Source organism: Myxocyprinus asiaticus, chromosome 2, assembly GCF_019703515.2.
Source record: "Myxocyprinus asiaticus isolate MX2 ecotype Aquarium Trade chromosome 2, UBuf_Myxa_2, whole genome shotgun sequence".
NCBI lineage: Eukaryota > Metazoa > Chordata > Actinopteri > Cypriniformes > Catostomidae > Myxocyprinus > Myxocyprinus asiaticus.
Window position 1 is genome coordinate 15,562,741 of NC_059345.1, and position 25,583 is coordinate 15,588,323.

The 25,583-nt window shown below is 37.8% G+C and overlaps 3 protein-coding genes across 4 annotated transcripts in view; 2 read left to right on the forward strand and 1 right to left on the reverse strand.

Moving 5' to 3' along the window:
• The window catches only part of sdhaf2 (succinate dehydrogenase complex assembly factor 2), a 487,549-nt gene that overhangs the window by 339,515 nt on the left and 122,451 nt on the right, over positions 1–25,583 (reverse strand). The window lies entirely within an intron of this gene.
• LOC127450721 (stereocilin-like) lies at positions 1,803–15,768 on the forward strand. Its single transcript, XM_051715032.1, is given in 30 exon segments — positions 1,803–1,897; positions 1,999–3,132; positions 3,572–3,596; positions 3,695–4,178; positions 4,273–5,160; positions 5,284–5,346; positions 5,654–5,779; positions 7,972–8,138; positions 8,230–8,416; positions 8,496–8,571; positions 8,574–8,610; positions 8,700–8,832; positions 8,929–9,111; positions 9,205–9,243; positions 9,324–9,500; positions 9,654–9,803; positions 10,428–10,486; positions 11,108–11,231; positions 11,576–11,658; positions 11,740–11,875; positions 12,107–12,303; positions 12,509–12,599; positions 12,687–12,846; positions 12,934–13,103; positions 13,195–13,350; positions 13,432–13,574; positions 13,665–13,813; positions 13,919–14,016; positions 14,312–14,459; positions 15,337–15,768. Coding segments are annotated over 30 exon segments (5,748 nt in total). The 5' UTR covers positions 1,803–1,821; the 3' UTR covers positions 15,426–15,768.
• Positions 19,083–25,583, forward strand: part of furina (furin (paired basic amino acid cleaving enzyme) a) — a 134,355-nt gene continuing 127,854 nt past the window's right edge. Inside the window, exon 1 of one of the 2 annotated variants that reach the window (XM_051715232.1) lies at positions 19,083–19,559. The gene's annotated coding sequence lies outside the window, so the exon portion shown is untranslated. Of the gene's footprint in view, positions 19,560–21,239; positions 21,304–25,583 lie in introns of those variants that run through there. The other variant, XM_051715240.1, reaches the window with a different exon arrangement.

The following is a 25,583-nucleotide window of genomic DNA, read 5'->3' on the forward strand; positions in this document are numbered from 1 at the left end:
TTTGTTCAGTTCATACTGTATGTTGGTTTTATAAGCCACAGACTTCAGCTACTGCAGACTGATGTCCTGAGTAGACATACATTGGACATATACAAGTACTTGCATAAATCTCACTTCTGGCTAAGCTATACAGGCACATGTACTCACACTCAACACAGTTATCCAGTTAGCAGCATTTAATAAAATATTGTCCTTAGCCACACCTTTGGGGAAATGTGCTCATTCCAAGTCATATATTTGTTCATATCCACGTCAGAACAAACAAACACGCTGTGTGCGATTTGAGTGGAGTTAGTCAGAGGCATGAGGAGTAAAGTTTCTCATTTAATATTCCTGCAGCCAACTGAGCTCCATTCTGCTGAGTGACCGCCGCACCCTCAGGTATCAATAATACAAGAGGAAGTTATTGTTCCTCTGCAGGCGACAGCAACACAGAATTAAAGGGCTTGTGAGAAGGCTGCACTGGCCCTTTCACTCATCCTGCTCAGGTTTCAGGTGCTGTAGACAGGGATCAGACAAGAGAGAGATGATTTCAAACATCAGTGAAGGGCCTGATTGTCTGGTGATGGTGGCTTAGAGATGCTTTTGTTTTATGAGAGCTGTTGGCGACCTGCTGGCTGCCACATAAGTATAACAGTACCCACAAGGACACTGTCCAATGTTGTGGAAGCCTTTCTATTTGAGTGTTGGCACAGGTGAAAATTTCCCTATGAGATTGAGCAATAAAAATGGGCTCATACTGATTTACTCAATTCATCTTAAATGCTTGATGTTAACTTGTGAGAAATAAGAACTTGATGTTTGGTGGTAATCACTACCACTGTAAAGATTGTGTTAAAATGATTTTTGTCCTTTAAAAAAAATAAACCTCAATTATATCAAACAGTTGACTTCATCGACAGACTTATAGAAGTGTAACAGAGAATGCTATGCATGCAACTGTTAACACATTTTAAAGTTGTCTATTTAAGTAGTTGTTATGGAGCAACAGAAATACATTTTTATGTTCATTATCTGCTGTATATCTACTGTGCCCCTCTTAGCGTGTAATGACCTACCTTTGAAGCTCCTTTAATGTTAATTACTATGAAATTACCTCGTGATACAAGAGTATACCCTTTTAAAGTTTCTTGGCCTTTCTCTTTTCTCATATTACATCACTGAGCCTCTGCCCTCTCACTCCAGCACACAGTCAGCTGGCACATGATGGGATGATGTCGCTGAAACATGAAGCTCTGGCTTTTCAGAATCCAATTGAATCTCAAAGACTGGGAGGGGGAGCAGATCAAAATGTGACAAATGCTGAGAGAGAGAGAAAGAGAGGAAGAAAGACTACAGAGAGTACTAAATTTGGAAGTAATTTGCCCACACTTCCAATCCCAGACACTTTTATTTAATGGATACGGACAGCATTAAATGTATGCTGCTAATATGTAAGTATTCAAAAAAGTTTCCTATTTCTTTTTACTTTCTTATAATGTTTTACAAATGAAAGCAATTTCCAAATCGAATAGGTTTAATACTTTGAGACAAAACTGAACTGACTACAAACTCTGATAGAAATTCACTTAACATTCAACAGTAGCTGTATATTTTGAAAGCTACATCGCTTATCAATCAATTTAGTCAGACCTAATGTGGCAAACTTTTCTGTGTGAAAGATTAGCCAAGTGACAGTGGATAGTCATTAAGATTTTATGTGTACTCCACAATGTGACACTTTACTCTCTGTGTGTCTCCGCCAGCTCATAAACACTAATGCAGACCCTGTCTTACAACGACAACAAAATGACCTTTTCCATGCTGCCTTAAGGCTGGTCAATGGAACTTAGCATGGGCAAGTTGGGAATTGTTGTGGTTTTGCTTTTACTGGGACAGATATCAGCCATAGCCAGAGGTAAGACAATATTGGCTGTTCATGTTGTCTGTTGGTATGACAGTTAAAGTTTTACACACTCATCTTTTACATGTTGCATTAACAAATGCTTCTCATGTTAGGGAGAAAAAAAGAGGACCAAAGGGAAGAGATTTTGAAAGAGTTGGTGGAGATATGGAGAAAGGGAGGAGGCTGGAACCCTCACAAAGTAAAGCCACCACCAGAAAGACAACAAGATCAACAAATTCATTCTATAGTGAGCAGCATAATGGGTGGTCTCAAGTCTCTAGGTTTTATGCCAAGGAGAAGTACAGGTCTACCATCTCTAAACAAAGCCTTTGATCGAAACAGACTCTCAGGATTCCTTTATAACATCTCCATGTACCTCCAGGAGATAAGCGTGGAGTTAGATGATCGGCAGCAACCTTTTGGTGATGACCAGTTTTGGGAGAACCTACTGTATTCTTTGCTTCAAACTGGAAGAGAAACATCACTTGGACTATGGGATGGGAAAGCTCCTCCGCGACCCACTTTCAGGCTTCAGGATCTGTTTCTGTCCCTCAGGGGCAGCCCACATTGGGATGGACTTCTAGGGTTATTGCAAAGCATTTTGACCCTTACTGAGCGGCAGCCACAAAAACCCATCTTGACTTTTATTTCCCAGAACTGGAAGACCATCAGTGCTTTGCTCGAAACAGTTCTTCAAGCTCTGGTCAGTGGGACCTATGGCCAAGCTGTTGCAGGTCTGCAGGGTTTCATCTGTGTCCTGAAAGGACAAAATGATTGTGCCTTCAACCTGAACTGGCTGCAACAGCTCCTTAGCTTTATGGAGACCAGGAACTGGAAACCTGTAGTCAGTTTACATCCTTTAAGTGTGGAAAACAATCAAAGAGATACTGCCCTCTCTACAGGACGTTTTAAGCCCTTCCTTGTGCCACCTGAGGTGCTATATGAGGAGCAATACTTGTGGAACCAAACAGATGCTGATTCCGAGAGCCTTGCCTCTATGCAAGCACTGCTTCTCCAAGCTTTATCAAGGTCAAATGCAGGAGAAAGGGCAGTACAGTTCGCAGAGCATAATCCTTCCCTCCTGCAGGGCATGGATAACCTCAGACGTGGATTCCTGCACAATGTTGGCCGCAGTGTGTATGGTAATCTGAGAAGAAAAGTGCTGCATATGACCAAGACACTGCTGGATGATGTAAGCAGCATGATGGGAGAACCGCAGTACAGTCACCATGGAAGATGCTCTGTAGGCAAGTAGTAGTACTGCTTTATTTTCAGCCTTGAAACAGACTCTTAACACAACTACACATAATGGGTTAGCTGCAAGATGCACTAGTTGTCTTGTGAGAATCACTTGCTCCTTATGATAGAACTTGTTTGATTTATGATGGAAGATAGAGTGTGAAAGAAATCATCCACTGCGATGGACCACTACTAAAATCACAATGAACATGTTATTCTCTGGTACTCTAAATCCTATAGATAATCTCCTCTTTCTTTTATGTTGGTAACCATACACCCCTGGTATTATGTGCACAAATATGCCATTACATCAAGGCCAATTGTATAATACAGTAGCTGGCTCTCCATTTACCTCAATGAATCAACATTGTTCTGTGATTATACGTGATTTTTATCAATAAGCTATTAACCCAGAACTGTTCCGTTCACTTCTGTTTCTTTGTAAAGGTGACCTCAGGCAATTAATTTTATGGTAAGTAAAATGAGAAACAGTGGGACATCTCAGACTTATTTAAAACTGTATAATGAACATACTTGGAAATTAACCGTCTTGTTTTCCTCTTTGTACAGGGGAATTAGACACAATTTGACATGGAATGCTCAAGCAATGGGCTTCAGCTCAGAAGGTTTGCCCAGCAGGCAATCTTTCATGTCCTGCCCCTCTCAGGAGGAAAAAAGGACTTTGAAACATCAGCCCTCATCTAGACTACACCAGCTCCAGACAAATGTCCATGAGCAGAGTGATTTGGACCTCTTACCCTCAGCAGAGATTCTGGAAGCTGCATGTAATGCCTCAATCCCTGGTCTCATGGGGGTTTCAAATTTTACTGTTTTCCTTTATTGTAATCTCTTTGAGGGAAAGGATGACTCACAGGACCCTGAAGTCAGCCATTTTGGGATAGACCTGCAGGCAACCTGCTCTGATGCAGCTTGGTACCTCTCTGCAGCAGAAGAAGATTTTCTTTGGGTTCATGTTTGTAGTGAATATTTTGCTCATGAGTTCAACAAAACTGTGTGTGCTAACTCTACATTCTGGCTGCAACATGCCTATCAGGTACAACGTGTTACTGTTAGCTATGTTTTCAGACAATAATAACGTATTCTGTAATAGTGATTCCCTGTGGTGTGCTTCTCTAAAATTTTCTCAGGTAGAAGCTACTAAGGATTACCAGTACCTCAACCAGACAAGCATTGATGACCTTTGTCTTCAGCTCTCTATGGATGTGTCCAGGGAAACTCCTACAGATGCCACTGAGGATTGCTTAGCACAGCTGAGCAGCAAAACTTTAACTGCACAAGATTTCAGAAGATGTTTTCTGCCCAATGATACAGCCCTAATTGCCTCTTTGTGTGGTAACGAGCCATCTCAAGCACCCAAAGATGGGAGCTGGGCAGCAGAATACTGCTCTAAAGTCATCCCTAATCACACTTACAGTGACTTCAAAGACAGGCTCTGTGACTACACAAACTGGGATATTGAAAATTTCATTAACTCCACGGCCCTTGAGCTTTGCAGCAGTAAAGCAGGCCTGAATGATTACATTTGCAAAAATACCACGCTGTACCTCATGCTAGTTCGAAAGCATCCTTCATTTTTAGAATACTGTCTGAAATCTGAAGGGAAGCAGGGCAGCAAGTGTGTCCTACAGCAACTGTTTGACATGCTGCCAGCCCCCTATGATTTTGACACCTCTCAGCTTTGTGTGAACCCCTTGCTCATTCTACAGGAAGCAATTCATATGCTTACTCTATGTGAAGGAGTAGTGAATGAACGCACAGGTTGGTTAGCTACAGTGAGCTATGTGCTTCGAATCTTAGATTTTATGGTTGGGCTCTCAGCAGGTTTGGAAGAGGGAAAAAGGGAGGTGCGTCGGGGCCTGAGCCAGGCCATTCTTCTTTCTAGCCTCCAAGACAATGCTTCTTTCTGGTCTACTCTAAGGCCTGATGCATCCATAAGTGTACTCCACACTGTTAGTGTCTTCCTCAAGAGAGAGAAAAACTATTCACTAAAGGAAGACCTTTTTAGCTGTTTCAGTGTATGTCAAGCATTTATTTACATGTTGCTTTTCTACTCACTTTAAGCAAATACTTGTTAAATTACACTTAAAAAAGTAATAATGTTTGATGCATTCAATTTCAAAGGCTTTTCTCCCTAACAGCCTGTCCTGTGGGACCTCATTCAGAAGGAGGGCAACTCGTCCGCTTTAAGATTTCTTATGCAGGTATAACCCATTCTCTCTGACCGAAGTTAACATTCAGCTTCACAAGAAAGTCCATGCTGGTCATTCAGTTTCAACAGGTAGTTTTGGCTGGTGAGAAGCATGGCTATGCTGGTCCACCAGCTAGACCAGCAAGCAACTGGCACTAACCAGCATAAAGCAGCCTAGACCAGCATGAGAAATGCATGCTGGTTAAGCTGATTTTGCTTTTTTTTTTGTATTTTTTTGTAGCCCCAACAAATAAAATATATTTATTATTTGGCATACTGATTTGTCATCATCTCTAATGATGTGACTGATACTTTTCAAGGAGTACCTACAGATGCCCAGAGAAAGTATTCGCACCGTTGTACTGTCAGCAGAAAAAGACGCTGTGAAAAGATTCCTTTCCTATGTTCATCAGAGTTGGGATAAGCTTCAAGTGGAAACAACACAGGTAAACAAATTACATCCTAAATACTCTGTGATTTAGGTAATTTCAGGTGATGTTACTCCAAAAGATTATAAAGATATCACTTAAGCCCTATTCGGACAGCAATTGTTTCTCAGGGTGACGTCTGTAAAAGTAAATTTTCATGGCTCCTCTGTGATAAAACTCATGCGTTCGAATGACAATTAAATCACGGGGGATGAGCAAGACTTTATGTCGATCACATGATTACAGTTGTGCTTGTTATATGGAAATTCATCAATTCACAAACTGTGTCCTCTGTATTTGCATTTAAATATGTTTGGAATTACGCTAAAGTGAAAATAAAAATTTTAAAGCATGAGAGAACCGCGCTGCAAAGCGCTGCAGACATTTACAGTGTACATTTTCACATACGGAGCAAGCCAAAACACTTTTGAAGAGCAATTAAATGAATCAAGAAACCATAGGGACAAGACCGTTTATCAACGCAGCCAAATAAATGTCAGTGGGGGTACACATCTTTTGTCACCTGCATCACCTCAGTTGCGCCGCTTGCGCGCTCTCTCCTAAGCGCACGCAAGGAGATATAGAAGCCCACATATCAAGGACAGTAAAGATAGTTAAAATGAAATTTGAGGAGCTATGGTAAAAATGGTTTTCTTATGTTTTATCTATCAAAATGACGGACATAATTTGGAATGATCTGTCAGTGTTTAGAGGTGGAAATTAAACCTTTTAAATAAGATAGACATTAACCCAGCCAGTAGTCATGCAAACCCTATGTATAAATGTATTTAGTAAACAATTCTGTATTAAAATATGATATTTTACAATTTTATTACATTGCTGCCATAATAATGGACCATTTAGAAAGTTTACGTGATCTGGCTCTGGTTTTTCTTTCCTTTCTACTTAAGAGTTCCCACTCCACTGTGGTGGAGCTGCAACGTAATTTTATTATTGTGATTTCAAAAATTTCTGTTACAAAATGCTCCAACTTTCACAAATGTCCATTACCGCCAGAGCTGTTACCATGCGCAGCGCAAACATACAGCACTTAGCAGTGGTCAAAAAGGACTTCGAAAATGGCTTTTGGATTATAAACTCACACTTAAATTACCACACTACCTTGGTGTTTGTCAAAAAACAGTAGGTAATTTGGCCGGGAATTTTCTCAAGGGAGGTGGGAGAAAAACATCAACATTTCAGATTCAGACGGCAATAAAATCATTGTCTACCCCCTGTAAATTATGTAATTACCCCACGTCCCCATTTAAAATAAAAGCCGTCCAAATAGGACTTTAGAGTGCCTACAGACTAAAGTTTACACTGCATCAGAGAAAGCTGCGAATCCATTGTTTTCAAAAAGTATGTTGTGTTGGAAGGATGTAGAGAGAAAACACAAAAAGTGCAAAAGTGACACTCCTTCATGTTACTAAGAGTTTAGAAAATGTAAAGCTGTGCTGCAATGCAACTAGACCAGGGCTATTCAACTTCATTGGCAAGTGGGTCAGATGGAAAAAATTATGGATAATGATTATTTGTGGCGCAAACTCTGAAAGCGTTCCTCCACGAAACGCTGTAAAAACAGAGACGATTGAAAAACAGCAAGAACGGACACAAACAGCGCCAACAGACACAAAATGCATTCAGTGTGAACAGCCCCAAAACAACGGACAACCTCACGCAGGCCACTGAACATTTCAAACGGGCTAGATTTGTCCCGCAGGCTACCAGTTGAATAGGCCTGCACTAGACCAATAAGAATATTTGAGTAATAGGTCCAGTTGTACTTTCTGGAAATCAGTTTTCAAAAATTTGTTTTCTTGATTTCAAAGAGACACAGCTCTTTCTACACCCTCAAAATGCATCTAACACATTTCTGTTTGTCAAACGCTCAGAGCTTTGTATAGTGGGTGTACGTGTCTTTAAGAGTACATACGGTAACGCTTTACAATAAGGTTCCATTTGTAATACATTGGTAAAATCAAAGGTTGTATATGTTAACATTATTTAATGCACTATAAACTAACATGAACTAACAAAGAACAATTGTATTTTTATTATCTATTATATTATATTATATATATTATATTAAAATATATTGTTCATTGTTAGCTCATGATACCTAATGCATTATGTTAACGAATAGAATCTTTTTGTAAAGTGTTACTGTACATACATACTGTATAACTAATAAAAGGTATCATTTACAGGTCTCTCCAAAGGAACAAGAGGCCATGGAGACCATGACAGCTGCTTTCATCCACAAGTTTCCTCGTGTCACACCTGAACTCTTCATCGACCTCTCTCAGTTTATACCATACATGTCTGTCTCTGACATTATGACCTTTCCTGCCTCGCTGATGGCCAATGAAAGTGTGTAAGTGGATTGAATTGAAACCATATTTTTTTTATACAGTCCTCAATGTCCACATAATTCCATTCTCCATATTCTTGATCACTCGCTCCAGACTGATGGCAATTAGAGATCACAGCTCTAAGATGAAGTCTCCACAGAAACAAGCCTTTGTAAAACGGCTGTTGCAATCCAGCTTAACTGGAGATGTTCCTTCGTGGCCTCCATACTTCCTTAGCACCATTCTGCCCCTACTTCCGCATCTCCCAGTTAGTCACTTTCTGCAACTCACATCTCAGCAAGTAAGTAATGCCTCAGTACGTGAATCTTTTTGTACATGTCACACAACAAAAGTAATGTTTGAGTGTGTGCCCTACACAGCTTACTCCCTTAATGGAGATGCTGGGGAATAGCAGTCTGGATGCCACAAGGGGGCGCCATGTACTTCGTACTGTCTTCAACGGGGGAAAAACTTCTCAAGCGACAACATAATGAGGTACAGCTCAAGTTCAGCCTCAAGTTTAACCTCATTTGACACTTAGAAAGGAACAAATACAAGAGAAGACACTATGTTTCTCACAACAGGTTGGGAGTTCTCATATGTTACCTGAATTCAGACGAATTGCAACAGTTAATGTCTTCTTCAACTCTCTCATCAACCCTGTGGAAAGAGCTGGCACAATGTGTATCAGCGGGACATGTTAGTGGAAGTGGCAGAGTGAGTCTATATCTTCTGAATATCTTACCATTTTTTAAGCAGACACTGCATGCTAATATTCTATGTCTTATTCACAAAGAGTTTTTATTTCCGCAGCTGTCGCACTGGCTTGGAATGGTCCTTAAATCTTTAAATGCCAGTGTTTTATCAGCTTCAGAAATGGCCTCATTACATGGTATGCTGCCACAAATTGGGGCTTCATTCTTGAAGCCACTGTCCTCAGTCGAGTTACTGGATCTTGTAACTCTGCCGCGTATGCCAACTTTCCCACCTGCACAGGTAATCACAGTAGAATGATATTCCAAGTCATGGGAAATTGTATACTGTATAACATTAGAAATATTGACAAATTTTTCCAATTTTTCAATGCAGGCATTCCAGATACTGAACAAAATAGCAGAGGAAACAAATGTAAGTTGTTATAAATTGGATTCAAATTTATGATACAGACCTTCAGTGAGTCTCATATTCATGGTCTCCATCCTCTTTAGTTCAGTGCCAACACACTCTGCACATTGAAGCCATTGTTCCCAGGCCTGGGGCCGTCTTTCTTGAAAAAGCTGGTTATACCAGAGTCTGCTGATATGCTTGATTGTCGGTGTTGGAGTTCACTGCTTTTTGACCTACAGCCTGCTCTTCGTACTATGGTACATTTTGGCCTCCAACAGGTTCGCACTACCCACACTTCTCTGTACAAAACAAGAAATGCCATTTTGTGTCCCCATTTGCGATATTCATCAGATTGTGTCACTTTTACATTGATATTTGTTCCTACTAAATGTTTTTGTATCTGTATGCTAATACATGCTGTTTCTCTAAAGGCTCTGGAACGCAAATCTTCAGATAAAATTCTGCAATTGCAGTGTCTTCTACCTTCTGTCTCCTTAAAAAAATTAATGTCAGATCTAAATGCAGAGACAGTCCTTCATCACATATCTCTGTATAAGAATATGCCCTGGTCTCATCAACAGGTACATTACATACTTATTGTTGCTGTAATGTTTTAGCAAGCTTGCCTTTTTTCCAGCTCACAAACTTAACACAACTCTATTTGTATGTTGCTAAGCTATATAGGGCATAAAATGTTCAGAAGCAGACACTTTCCCAGCCATCAGCTGACACTATCCAGGTGCATCAGTACTGTATATTAGCTAATGTTTAGATTCAGATTTGGAATACAATGAATAATTTAAAATTGTAATTACATCTATTATTTGATTGCTTCACTCTAAATGTAAAAAAGAGTATATGAAAGCATCACACCTTTAATGCTTGTTTGAGTAGTGGAAGAATTGGGTAGCCAGTTCTAACACACCGTACTTTACATTCAGTGCCCCGTACTGAACCGGCTAGACATATCTGATCTCAAGTTCTTTGGCAGATTATTTGTTTGGAGTCTTTCAGTAAATTAATAATCTGAGCCCCTCAACTGCCATCAAGCAAACTGATCTTAATGTAGTACAATAGCCTCCACCGAAGAATATGAATTAATAATAACCCACATTAAAGAGACTTTGTCTCAGCCAAAAGTGTATCAGATACAACCTTAAGGGCTATCCAGTTTCCAGACTCACTTGTTGTTTGTGACACAACAGGCTCAAATGCTGTTCAAAATGATTCATCGGACCATAAACATCACAAGAGAATCAATAATGTAAGTGGTATTAGGCATTACCATTCTTTATGATTGACACTTATGATAGTATGTCCCTGCTGAAAAGAACAGCATAGCTGGTCACCAGCATATGCTATGTTTAGATGCTGGTCCACCATGATGGTTTGCAGCTTCACCAGAAAGACCATACTGGTCCCCCTTTTTCTCCAACATGATTATAGAGGAAATTTTTTTCTTCCACCCAAATTCAGACCCAATGTGCCGAATTCCGCACAAGTGGCACCATACGATAAAAGTTCATGCCTTGAAAATCGCCCACACTGTGTCACATCCCTTTTTGAACTTAGGCTACCAAGATACAACAACAACAAAAACATTTTTTAATTTCGGTCTCAATACTGTTGTGCACGCACACGACTGTAGCTCCAGCTTTAGCCACAGGGGGCAGTTTAGTCATTTGAAATAAACAGATTGATTGATTTTTTTTTATTTTTTTTTTATTATCTTGATTTTCGCATGAGGTCAGTCCATTTTCCCCAGTGAACCAGCTAACTAAACCAGCATTTACCAGCACAGAAACTAATGCTGGTCTAAGATAGTCTGTTTAACAGGTCTCGTAATAGCCTGCCATGTTATTAATAACATTCTTTGCCAATGAAGAAATTTAGGTCGTATTGCAGGTGGCATGAGCTGTGAATGGCTGATACATTGGGTAAATGAATCAGGCTTCACTGAATTGTTGGAGTTTATCACTAAGTTACCAGGAGGACTTAGACCCGCTTTGGTAAGAATAAAAGAGAATCTTTCTATAGCCTACTTATCTTAGAGTTTTTTAATATTTTGATTAATCAACAATGTGCAGTAATATAACTGTATACTGTAGTCAAATTGTTTAACATTGCGTACAACACTTTAAATAATGTGCCTTACTTGTAGTGCCTTACATTATCAAGTTCCTATAGCTCAGTTGGTAGAGTATGGCACTAGCAATGCCATTGTCATGGGTTTGATTCCCAGGCAACACACATACTGCACACATAAATGTAAACCATGAATGCACCACAAGTTGCTTTGGATAAAAGTGTCTGCCAAATGCATAAATGTTATCTAAATGTAATGTTTCAACAGAGGAACTGCGTTGTGAGAGAACTTAGGAAATGGCCAGACACTGATTTAAATGACTTGGACCCCTTATTTGCAGCAAGATTACCGTAAGATCACAGTTTGACTCCAAGTCTCATTTGACCAATCTTTTACTTGCAGTGTACTTAATGTTGAATTTTGTCTCACAGACTGACCATGTTGGAGCACCTGTCTAATTCCTCACTCATAAGAATACTGGACCATGTTCGACAACACTTTATTGATTTTCTTCAACTACCACGACACAAGCAAATGGCTTTGGCTGAGAAAGCTATCGAAGTACTTGTAAGAGCGAAACAGCTGCAGATGTTCTGCTTCCACTTTAGAACTTAATCTAAAGTAGTAGGGCACTTAATAGATTCACAGTGACTAGGAGCAAAGAAATCCATTATAGAAATTTGTAAATTTGTATTATCCATCATCCAATGATTATCTCATCCAATAATGTTTTCATGGAGTTTCAATACACACATCAACATCAACTTTTTTTTTCATGCTCTTCTATCTCCATTGAAGGGAATATCGGAAGATGATCTCACTGGAGCCTCCATGGACATGCTTGGTCCTCTTCTGCCCTTCCTGGACAGGGATGTTTTAGCTCACGTCGACAGAGAGGCTCTGAAACTGCGACTGGAGGAGCTGAAACAGTATTGCCTGCCTTCTGACTCCTTCAGACAAATATCAGCTTTGCTTACAAGGAGTAACATGATGGGGTGAGACAAAGTAGTTCTATTTTCTTTTTATTGATCCTTGTCTGTTCTTCACAAGGTTAGACAACCACTCTGTCCTGATTCTGCTTGAACCTAAGGAAAGCTTAATTGAGAGTTGTGTTTCCTCGTTGTGCAAGCATGGCCCTTAAACTAGAAGCCTACTAGTTGCATCTGTACTTTGAATTTAAGTCCCTTTTGTTTCTGACAGAGAACCGAAAACATGGAAGGTGGGAGATGTTGAACAATTGGGTAGACTTGTGTTCATGCTTTCACCTCAACAGATAAGATCACTACCACTGGTAAGGGAAACATAGACATTTCATTAAATTAAAGCTCAGTTTGGTGCAGGGTATCCTTATGGAGAATTTCTTCATTTTTCTATCAAGGGTGATTTAGGTAAAGACACAGTCGAGCAAGTTCTTCAGAATCAGTGGCTTTGGAAAGACAGTGAAGTAGGTAAAGCTTGTTTGGACCAGAAAGGACTACGAGAGAAGATCAACAGCCTCATCCAAAGGATTGTGAAAGGTCGATGGTGGATGAGAAGAGGTGGGACATGTGTGCTGAATTTAGTTACTGAATCCATTAGATGTGAGAACCTCTTTAGTAGGTAAATCATATGTATTTCCTTATTAGGCCCTGTCCCAAGCTGTGCAGATATTAAAGGGACGTTTCCCTCTGCCTGGAGGTCCCATCAGCTTAATCGAATGAATAGGAGAGAGCTGAAAGCTTGTGTTGAATTCATGGGTCAGGATGACACACTTGATGCCGAGCAGCGTGAAGCACTTTGGAGGGAACTCAGACCAGTTAAGCCACTACTACTTGTGCAAATGTTGTTGTTCAACAATTAACGAATGGGTTACAAGGTAATCTTATACAATAACCATTACCTTTTAGGTTTATAAGCCAGTGAGGCTGCTCAAACCAGAACAGGTGTTGGAACTAGGATGTATAGTGACTGAGATGGGGGAAAGAGAGCTACAGGCTGCCAACTTGTCCAATCTGGCTGTTGTGGCCCATCTTGGAAGCCTCAATGGGTGGAGCACAAAGAAAGTAAGTTCTATAGATTATCTAATTAAATTAGCCATAGGGTATAGAGGGACGAGACATCACTTGTAGTTTTTTCATTTACAGATGAGAGCAGTGGTTCTTGGCATAATGATGCAACTTAAACGTAAGCCTGAAGAACTTGGTGTGGTGGAGCTTGTTTCCCTTGGACATCTGCTTTGCGGCTTTAATTCTTTGGAAATTTCCCGTCTAGATCCTTTCAACTTGAGGTCAGGGGAGAAGTCACCTCAAAATCCTTAAAACCATTGTGCTGTACCTCTTTTTCTGGTATATATCTGTATTGCATTTCTGTCCATTAGTGTGGCAGCTTTGTTTCTGGGAGAGATGGTACTGCCATGTTCTGAGCTGCAGACCGATGCGCTGACGTCACGCCTATCCAATCCCCTGGGCTTTGGTCCAGTCAGCAGCTGGGGCTCTGAGGTCTTCACTGAGATTGGGACTTTGGCAGGTACTGACTAGGGGTTCAGTTTCAATCAGGTTATCAGACAATATACATGCATCAAAATGGGCAAGCTCTGAAAAGGACTAAGAAAAACTGATTCTCTGTTCTCAGCTGGGCTTGAGGACATGGCATTGTCTGCACTTGTAAAAGAGCAAATGGAAGGACTGACAACAGCAGCAATAGCCCTGATACCTCCAAGAAAATTGTCTGTGAGTTATAAGTAATTGTAGTGGCCCTGAATGGGCCATTTTTGTTTCTCTCTGGACATTTACACTGTCAACCAGAATAACAGCAACCACATGTGAGACATGTTTTTATGCATCCAAGTTGGTACAAAAAAACCTATCTGTGACATAATATAGGATGAGCATTAGGTCTTGCAGCATAAATGCAATGTAGATGCCTGACCTAAGACTGGTTTCAGCTCATGATTTCAGTGCTATCAAATTTTTGAGAATGTTGACCCCATATAGTCAATTTCATCAGACATTTCTCTCATTAAAGGTGGTATTTAGTGCCACTCAGCTGTCATGGCTGAGTTCTGAACAGGCATGTGCCTTGACAGAGGAGCAGTGGGCGGAACTAGACAATGAACAAAGACAAGCGCTTGGCATGGCACAGTATGAAGATGACCTCATGCTTGGACACAGAGGTAAACAGTACTGCTCTGGTACTTCAAACTATTCTTCTGATACAAGACCAGCTTTAACTCCTCTCTTGTAGTTATTTGGATTCTTAAAGGGATAGTTCACCCAAAAAGGAAAATTCTCTCATCATTTAATTACCCTCATGCCATCCCAGATGTGTATTACTTTCTTTCTTCTGCTGAACACAAATGAAGATTTTTAGAAGAATATCTCAGCTCTGTAGGTCCATACAATGCAAGTAAATAGTGATCAGGCCTTTGAAGCACCAAAAAGGAGATAAGTAAGCATAAAAATAATCCATATGACTCCAGTGGTTTAATCTGTTTTCTGAAGCGATCTAGTTGGTTTTGGGTGAGAACAGACCAAAATGTATTTCCTTTTTCACTGTACATCTTGCCAATGTAGTCTCTAGGCACAAGCTCAACTTCAAGCTCGATTACAAGCTAGAAATCATGATTGCCAAGGAGACTGCCATCAAGATGAACACTGAAAAAGGAGTTACATTTTGGTCTGTTCTCACCCAAACCAACTGGTGCATTTCCGAAGACATTGGTTTAACCACTGGAGTCTGATGAATAATGTTTATGCTGACTTCATCTCCTTTATGGAGCTTCAAATGCCTGATCACCATTTACTTGCATTGTATGGACCAACAGAGCTGAGATATTCTTCTAAAAATCTTTGTCTATGTTCTGCAGAAGAAACTAAGTCACACACATCTTAGATGGCAAGAGGGTGAGTAAATGATGAGAGAATTTTCATTTTTGGGTGAACTAACCCTTTGACTCCTCTATAACCAAATATGCTTTGGTAGCAAAAAATTTAATCTTTTGCTCTGTGACAAATCTATCATTGTACAATGAAATATATTTGTCTTCACAGGCAGGAACCAGGCTCCATCAGTACAGTTTGCCAACAGCTTCGCAGAGTATTTATTACTTTTTGTCTGTATATTTTGGAATCTATTATAAAGATTATAACCTTAGGTTATTTATTTGTTCCTCTTTATTGCATTCTTACATTTTTAATTAAATGTCAACTCATAAACAACATGGGGACTGTCATTGTGAAAGGTGTTATTCTCACAAATAAACACTTCAGAGTTAATGCATTGTTTTAAAGACACTGGAAAAGGAGCAATCGCAGTCTGCAGTAGTTGGACCTGCACACACACAATCACTCAAGTACTGTACTAATAAACAAACAAGATTCTGAATTGTTCTGTGGTTCATATGGAAATGCATTTTTGGGTTTATGTCTGATACTTGCAAGTTAATATGGTTCCTCCTTCCATAATTGCAGACATCTAACTTTTGGTTTAAGGAAAAGCCTTTAAAATCATGTTTTCATGTACATTTCCTTGTAATACAGTGAACTACAAACTACCCATCGTATTCATAATGAGTTTTCAGTAATGCCTTTCATGAGGTCTACTGACCGCATAAGCTGTAACAAATAAAACACTGATTGACCTTTGCTCATCAAACCAACGATGCTTGAATATCACCATCGAAATGTTTTGAAACACGATCCAAGCTGACACGACCATAATGAGTTTGGGCTTCGGGAGCTTCATTGTGTGGATCATTAAGTCAGCTGTGGGAAGATGCTCGTAATCTAATTGATGAGAGAGAGGACCAGTTTACCCGCCTCATTTGCATTCCAGTCTGAAGGTTGTTCCTTCTTCGTACTCGAAGAAAGGTACGAAAGATGGCTGTTTTTTTTTAGAATATGTTGCAATTTTAGTTGCTTTTGTTAATTACATGTCACGAATTTTCGAACATATGTTGTTGTTGCAACTTGCAGGAATCCAACACGTGTCCTGGGTTTGAAAGTTAACTGCGCATGTGCTGCCAATATTTTTTTCCAATGAAAAAACGTGATAGCTAGGGTAATAATGCTGCCTTCAAGTGGACTGAAGTTTAGGTCTCAGTGGTCCTGGGAAGCTCGTACCTCTGAGTTGGGCATTCATTACATCGAAATGTCACGCATTCAAGTGGGAAACAAAATATGGAAGAAAATAAATACACAATGAATGACGGCAAAGGCTCTTTTTCTGTTGTACCAGAGACATAAATAAATAGACTTGCATCACTTATTTACGACATTTATGATTTATAAATGCATGGTATCTATCAGATTAATATGCTTAAAACAAACTGCAAAAGGTGAGTCATTAGTAGCTGTCATATATAACAAATTCATATTATTAAAATAACGCACAGAAGTTAAAATATATTTTGCAATATCATCCGTTTTCTGTCGACATGCCCCTTCCAACATCCCATCTCAGCCACTTGTGTATCATCTAGAATTCCGAGTTTCCCACTTGTAAGTATGACTTACCTTGATCGTTCATGTGCTTGGAACTCATAATTAGGGTTGTACCAACACCAAAATTTTGGCACCTGTGCGATACCAGCCCTGGTACCTCAGTATCGATACTAACTCGATACTTAAGCAACAAATAAATAAATAAATAAAACTCTAATTTTTGATAAAATTACACAGAAAATTATTGACAAAAAGAACTGCATAAAGTCTTATAGATAAAAATAGCCTTTTCTGTTTTAACTTCTCTGGATTCCATGTTAAATGTTTTAATGAAATGTTATGATGAAATTGTGTTTAATCAAATACATAACTGTACAGCTTTGATCAAATGAAAATATAATAATTTATCAATAATTATTTTTGGTAAAAAAGCAAAAAAGATGTACAACAGAGCTTTACAATATTAATGAAAACATTAAATAAAAACAATCTGATTACCTGAGGCTGCCATGGCTGAATCACAACATGCTGATATTCAGTACTGGTATTCAGCTTTTGTGATATTGCTTACAGATAATATTACTAATAATATAACCATTTAATATTATATTATTGTTATTATTATAGTATTGCTACTACTTTGAATATTACACTTTTATACAGGAGTAATATGATTCTGTCATAATTTCTTCAGTTTCACACATCCAGTGAAATAAAGCTCTAATTTCAGCGGGACTTTTATTTTGAAAGACCTTTGAAGTTCTTTCTGTTTTTGAGGGGTTCGTTATATCAAACTTCCTGCGACTGGCAAGCTGAAATCTCTGTTGAAATATGTCATTTGAGAGTTCACAGCCATTTGTACACTAAACACTCTGCGGCTCTGCAGATGGATACTATTGGACACACTGCATGAAAATCAAGCAGTAGTAGTGTGTGTGTGTGTGTGTGTGTGTGTGTGTGTGCGCATGCCTGGGTGTGTCTGAAGGAGATAACAGAGCAGAGTGGAGCCTCTCATTCATTCTGTGGCGCACAGCCCATGTGACTATATTATTTATTTAAATGATGGCATCCTTCTGCTGTTTAATGATCCCACTTGGCCATATCGAGACTTTTATTTTTAATATTATTTTCTAATAGTCTTTGATTTAATCTAAAAACTCTCACATTACATTATATTTTGGGGATATTATTTTATGCTTATTATTATTATTATTATTATTTTTACTGTTTAAAAGTCTTCCAAAAGTATGTTTAGAATCCAGATTGCTAAATACATAATTTGCAAATAATGGGAAAAAATGCATTTTGGAATTATTTGAAGAACCAATGTTGTAATTTTAAAGAAATAGATGTCTTGAAACGGTATGTTTTGTTGAAATAAAACCAGTTTAGTGTTTTTTTTAAAGTGATTTAATTATTTTACTGGCTCGATATTATATGCAAAGCGTTTAATGGCTGAAACAGTGTCTTTAAAGAAGTAGATGTCATGAAACAGTATGTTTTGTTTTCAAATAAAAACTATTTAATTTTTTTTTAAAAGGTGATTTAAAGGTGTACTCAGTCATTTTTTTACTGATTAAAAAAAGCTTTACTCCACAAGATATGAATAGTTATTTTGAAACATATGTATACAATTATGACCAATGACATGAGATGAAGACTCCAGTCATATCAGTAACCTTATAAAAGCTGTTTTATTCTACATGGAGAGGGTCCCCTCACATGGGGGCTGCCATGTTAGAATCACATGACCAGCCGAATACTACTCGCCTAATCTCAGTAACCGCCCTGTTTATTGGTCACTTTCACTCATGGATTAAATTAATCTCGCCTGACTGTGAATAGTGAGTTTCTACAATGGCATCTGTAACTGAAAATTATTGTGTTTGAATCACGCTGCATCCTCGCCGCTAGGTGTCCGTGTAAGTCCAAGATGACAAATTCAAAAAAATTACTGAGTGCACCTTTAATTAAGTTACTGGCCCGATATTATAGGCTCGAAGGTAAATGACTAAAAATGCCTTTATCTGAACAATTTAAACTGAGGTCAACATATACCTGAAAACGATATTACTATATCGTTTGGTTATCTCATTAATTTGTGGCATATAAAAGTAATCATATAGTATGGCATACACCCCTGTACTGTTTTAATGCTATTCACATTATTATATGTACTCATGTTTGTATAAACTATTATATAACAAATGAAAAATAATCTAATGTCATTGTTTGAAAGTGAACAACGCATACACATCCAGTAGATGGCGCAAGTAAATCGACTACAGCGTCACTCGCGTTCTGACGTCTCATCGCGTATCTGTGACGTATTTCCTGAAAAGCAGTGCGTCGACCGTCTATCTAGTCCAGTCCGTAGAGGGAGGTGTATTTTTATATGCTATTGATTTACGTGATTCTGCCGTATTCAAACGTTCTGGCATGCGTTCGTAACTATGTTGACATTTTGGTCCAAAGGTGGCTCTGACGAAGCGGCTCTCAGTGATGCCTCAGCGTCGCGTTACGTGAGACAACGCGAGCAAACGGACCGCAAAGTTTCCCTGTTGTACAGTAGATGAGTGTGTGTTGAGTGTGGACTTTAGAAGTCGCTTGTCAGAGACAGCTCAGTATATCGGGACGCTTCAGTCTGTGTAGTCTGACTGTCCTCTTCACTCTAAACGGTGTCTTGAGTTTACTGTTGTTTTTGGGAATATTTGTGCCGTTTGGATTGAGTCAGTCGCACGCAGAGTTTTCATCCTGTCCCTGGAAAGGTTTTAGTGGACGTACCTTGTGTCCAGGGAAACGGGAGAGTTTACAACACGGGTGCGGTTGAGGTAAGAGATGGATTCATTTAGTTGTTTTACAGAATTATGAGGGAAATGGTTTTCGCAATAGTAGTACAGTGAGTAGTAAACGGACCTGCTCGCTTACATTAACTATTTGTGAACTTCATAAGCACGTTTAACGACTAGCTTTGTTGATTTGCGTCACCAACTGAAATTTCTATTAGACTTAGAATTCTTTTAAAAAGAAACATACAACAAAATAGTGCGCAAACATTACACTGGCACTCAGGCATACATAAAGTGACGTCATCTCATTGCATTAGACGTCACAGTGTTAAACTATATGGTTTTTATGTTGAAGACAGATAGCACGAGCGCACTTTTTGTGAAACTTACAATTAGTTTTAAAAGTTACATTTTAAGGGGTTAGGGTTACAGTTTAAAAAGTGTTTGATCACTATCAAACGATAGTGGAGCATTCCCATAGTTATAGGAATATTACTGGTTCAATACAAGTGAAGCTCAGTCGACAGTATTCGTTCCTTCTTTTCTTTAAAAGAAGCAAAAATCGAGGTTACAGTGAGGCACTTACAATGGAAGTGAATGGGGGGCAATTTTTGGAGGGTTTAAAGGCAGAAATGTGAAGCTTATTATTTTATAAAAGCACTTGCATTAACTCTTCTGTTAAAACTCATGAATTATTTGAGCTGTAAAGTAGTTTAAATCGTAATTTTTACAGTCGTTTTAGGGTCTGTTGACATTACGGCATCATGGCAACAAAGTTGTAAAATTGGGTATAACTTTACACAGAGAAGGTTAGTAAGCGATTTTATCACACTAAAATATTGTTGACATCTTGTGGCTATACTTTTGACACAATGAGTATTTTAAGGTTTACGGATTGGTCCCATTCACTTCCATTATAAGTGCCTCGCTGTAACCCAGATTTGTATTTTTTTTAAAGAAAAGGAGGGACGAGTCAAAATTAATTTGAGTGGTAATCAATATTATGCCACAAATGCTGTCGATTGAGCTTAACTTGAATTGAACCCGGAATGTTCCTTTAATGTGATGAACTAGACCCTAGAACTAGAACTAGAGGAAACCTGTGTGAACTTGTGAGGAACTGACTTAAAAAAAGATTATATTTAGACTAGTTGGTCAAAAGTAGCTAATAGCAAAATTGGCTGAGAGAAGTGAAGTTTTAAAAGATCGAGAATCATTTGGAGATAGCACTTGCTTTGTTGTTACACAATGCAATGACATTTATGCATTTGTGTGTCATGTCCAAACACTTTTAAAGAGCCATTATCAAGAGGTCTACAGTGTCTGTTTTTGAGTATAATTAACTTAGATTAATTATTTAATTAAAAGAAATAGCCAAATCTCTAATAAAATCAATATTTGAAAGCAAAATTCCATTTAATGTTCTTTTACGTACACTGCCAAAAATGGCAAATGTCAAAGTTACATTTCCTCTCCACTGCTGGTCTCCTTTTTACCCTGGAACTAGGTAAAGTTAAATTGACAGTGTTCTTAAATATGAAGCAATAACTTGCATGTTTTGATATTAAAAAAATTGCATTTCTCCTAATGGAAAATTTGTTAAAATTTGTGTTCCCTTCAACATGCACTGATCAAACACCTCTGCGCAGGTTTCCTTTCCCTGTTATGTGTTAACCTTGTAGTGATGTCATGAGTGGGTGTACTTTGAAATCAGGGTTGGCACAGCTTTAAATTGCTCTCAGTAAGTTGCACACCTCTTGCTAGAGACAGAGACGTTCAGGCTGAAGTGAGTGATTTATTTTCTTTCTCTTGATCTGATAAAGACAATTATTACAGACATTAGAACATTCTTTTTAGGAACTGTGCAGGGATAAGCTAAAGTATTTGTAGTCAATTGTTAAGTGAATGTAAACAGCTTTCCATATTATAAACTAAAACGTAAATGGATTCTTGATGTTGCATGTTTTCTCTGAAGTTAATTTGAGGTAACGTACGGTGGCTTTTGGACTTGTTCATTTGTCACTTTATACCAATACCATATGGTTTTAGGAACCACAACAAAAAACTTTCTTTGTCTAGTTCTTGTAATGCATGTGAAATGATCATTTGGGAAAATGTTGGTTAAATATGTTAATGGTGAGTCTTACAATTGGGTTACAACAAAAGGGAAATTATTAGGTTGGATGTCAAACCTTTGTAACAGCATGTTTGCTGAATTATGTTGATCAAAACCACTTTAAGCTATTTACATTACAGTAAAGCTGAATTAGTTTTACTGAAACTCTTTAGCACTAACAATTTATCATGTAACTGGAATTAGGATTTATTTTATTTTTTTCATTTAATTTGTTTGTCTTCATTTTGCTCATTCTATGGCTTCTGAAATTAAAACCAGGTTAATGCTTAGTCTAATAATATAATATTCACAAAAAAAGTTAAAACTTTACATTAGATTGGCCTTTAGGTGCTTATGTACAATGTAAAAAGTAAATAAATGATTTTGTGGTGTTGTAAATATAGCAGAAAGTATTAAGTACTTTCTACATTTAATAAGTTAAAGCATGAACTTAAAAAATTTTAAGCAAATTCTTCATTCAAACAAGCACAAATTAATGCTCTAGCTTATAAGTTAATATTATTTATGATTTTATTTTGGTATTAATCCTAAAGTAGAAAACCATTTCATATTTATTTGCTAATTTGAGTAAATTTCACTGGTAAATAAAATAAGTACATTTTAAAACTTTTCGTAGCTGGTGTTCCCAGAATGCACTGGGCTCGAATAATTAATGAGCATGCATGATGTCACTATTTGCAAGTTTATTTACATTGTTTTTATTGTTAATTGTTTTGTTACATCTCTGTAACTTCTTGTTTTGTATAGCCTTAAGTTCATTTTCTACTCAAAATTACCTGTTTATGATAAAGAAAAATTAGCTGTTGATTGTCACCGTCATGGTGTTTTGTGCACCAAGTGTTAACGTCTGTGTGCTCTGTTTATTAACTTTTAATAGCACACTGTAAAAAAAATCATGTCAAATTTACGGAAAAAACTGCCAGCTGTGGTTACCAGAAATTCGATGTAAAAAATACGGTAACCACGCTTCAGGCTTTATAGGATGTAATTTTGATGCCTGTATATTTTACGGTGTATTACCGCTTATATTATTTAATGATATAAATTTAATACTTTAATCTCCTGAAACTGTAAAAATCTGTTTTTCACTTTATAATGTATTGTTAATCACTGTAGTAATTACAGAAGGGCACATGATGACATGAAGTTCATCAATAGCGGCCCTTCTTGGAGCAATGACCAATAAACATGTGGAGACGGTGCTCAGTGTCACTCACACAAACACTAAACACCATCAGGGTAACACATGTGAAATTATAATAATGCAGTAAACATTAAACTACATCAAATATAACACAGAACACCCCAAAGTACATAACTGATATTAAAAATAAGAAGAAACTTAATTATTCCCATAAAAAATAGTGAAATGTATTGGGTTACGCAGGGAATTCTGGGAACGTCCAATTATTATTATTATTATTATTTTTTTACCATAATTTTAACAATAATTTACCATAAAAAGTACACATACTCTTGTTAAACATAATATACATTTTTACAATTAATTATACGGTAAAATAATACTTTTTACATGTAAAAAAGGTAATTTTTACAACATTGTACCATAAAATTACATGTATTGTCTTTTTAAATATATAATAATTTTTTACCGTATATTTTAAGGTAACTGCCCGTTAACCGATTAAGTTTTTTACTGAAGCATTTTTACAGTCTTTTACCATTAAAATTACAGTAATTTTTACAGTGAAGTAATGCATGAGTGATGTTGTCTCATAGACTATATAGCATGCATTAAGTTTTCGAACCCGTTTCCACTTGGTATTAAGATCATACGAATGTGGTCAAAAATGCAAGTGACCACATCGCATTTGTGGTGTAAATGCTAATCTGTCCTGTATGCGTCCCGGCAGCAGTGAAGCGCTACCCCTCACCTGTCAATCAACCGCTGCGCTAAAACAAGAATTTAAAGATTGCCGGTTACAAGTGGCTTTAAAAGGAAATAATCGTTCGATCGGAAACTTTTAAAAAGTGGATACATACAGTACACAATCATGAGAGCTTCACGGATCTTCTTTAGTGTGTCTGATATCAACACAGATGAAAAGCACGAACACCTGAAGCTCCTTTAATACAGGTAATCCACTAAAATAATGAATAATTCTGCTTGACATGTTGCGTTTGTGCTTAGATTAAATTTCAGCCGTATCTGGGAGAAACATTGCGCCGTTTTTTTGTGTGCTTTCTTTGTCTTTTCTGACTTTGTTGTGCTTTAATATTATGCAGTAACACACTGACATAGTGACTGATGTGTGTCGTCATGAAACGGAGACTCTCCCCTCCAAATCTGAACACAAGTGGTCACAAAAGACGCATTTAAGTGACCAGGTGTAAGCAGTGATGTGTCTCACCTAACCACATGTGATTGGATCTTCCGAAACGCATCGTAAAACCAGGTGGAAAGGGGCCTTCCTGTGGGGGGGCTTCCATATGTCATGTGGTATATGATAAAACATGTCTGTAAAGAAAATTAAAAACGTGATATGTTCATTTATGTTTTACTAAGTTTAAGCACCATGTACGTATATCATATTTGTAAGTAGAATTTACTGAAATTGTTAAAATGTTTAAGTTAAAATTACTCACTCACTTTAATCAATATTATGTCGTAATGTTAAGTAGATTTTACTTCGTTTTATACCATTAAGATTTACTTAGAAAAACTGTCTGCAAAAAGTAAATCTTTTAGCCTACATTCTATTATGCAGCATACTGAGTTAATTTTTACTGAGATTTTAATTTCCAAAATCAAAAGGTTGTTTCCAAATATAGGCTTACTGTAAATGTACTTTCCTGATGGTAAAGGGCAAAATTGTGGTAGAACAGGTAGTGCATTGAGTAACACAGTGCACTGCATTCTTTTGATATTGTTATGGTGAAAAAATACATTGTGAGTGTGTCAAAGAGTGAGTAAATATGGACGTGTCATTTGAAGCCACATGGTCATGAGCTCCACATTTGTCAGAACGAATAATAAAATAAAAGGCCTGTCCTGAAATAAGACACCAGCAGTTTTTTTTTTTTTTTTGGTTTGTTTTTGTTGGACTTTTACGTCAAACAGAATGCAGCAAAAAAAATTATGGGTTGTCTTATCTGATCATTGGATGTAATTGGCTATTTCAATTGCTCTTCTTGTTTACACAAAAAAGAAACATTTTCATCCAACTAGACTTTGTGAAAAACAAACGTTTATGTGATTATGAAATGGGCCATTTGGGGTGTGGATAGGTCGCCTGGTCTCCTCATGTATCACTCCACTTGCAGTTCTTTCATTGAATCATACAGTTCAGATTCAGAATGAGCAAGAGTTTTGGAGAGGTTTTTATTATGCAATCAAGATAATGCTGACAAACAAATAATTTTCAGTGCAAGCCAAATCGGCATGGGAATGGAAATGATTTGCAAGACCAAATATTTATTTTTCTCTACCTTTTAGACAATTAAATATAGAAAGAAATACAGAGTAAATTGAATATGGCTGCTTTATACCTGAAAGAAAGTTTTATTGCACGTTGAGCCTCAAGTCAACAAGAATCTTGAGTCAATGTTTGTTTAGTCATAAAAGAGGGGAAGTAAGCGGATGGTATTGCAGTAAGACGACAGTCTGTCATAACTGAACATGGAATTGGTGAAAGTCTAATTTGGAAGAAAAAGTCAGCTGTCCTCCCTCTGTGTTTGGTTTGCTGCTGCTATACCAGGAATGTTGATGACTTGGCACATGACTAATGGGTGTCAAGTAGCATCCAATCCGCCCCCCCCCCCCCCCCCACTACCTTCAGTAATAAGACAGGAAGACATTGTAAAACTGACTTGGCCTACCCGCTAGTAGTTGACTCCATCATTCAACAACACCTTTTTTTTTTTTTTTTTACAATGTCACTGGATCTTAGACGTCGTATTTAATTTGA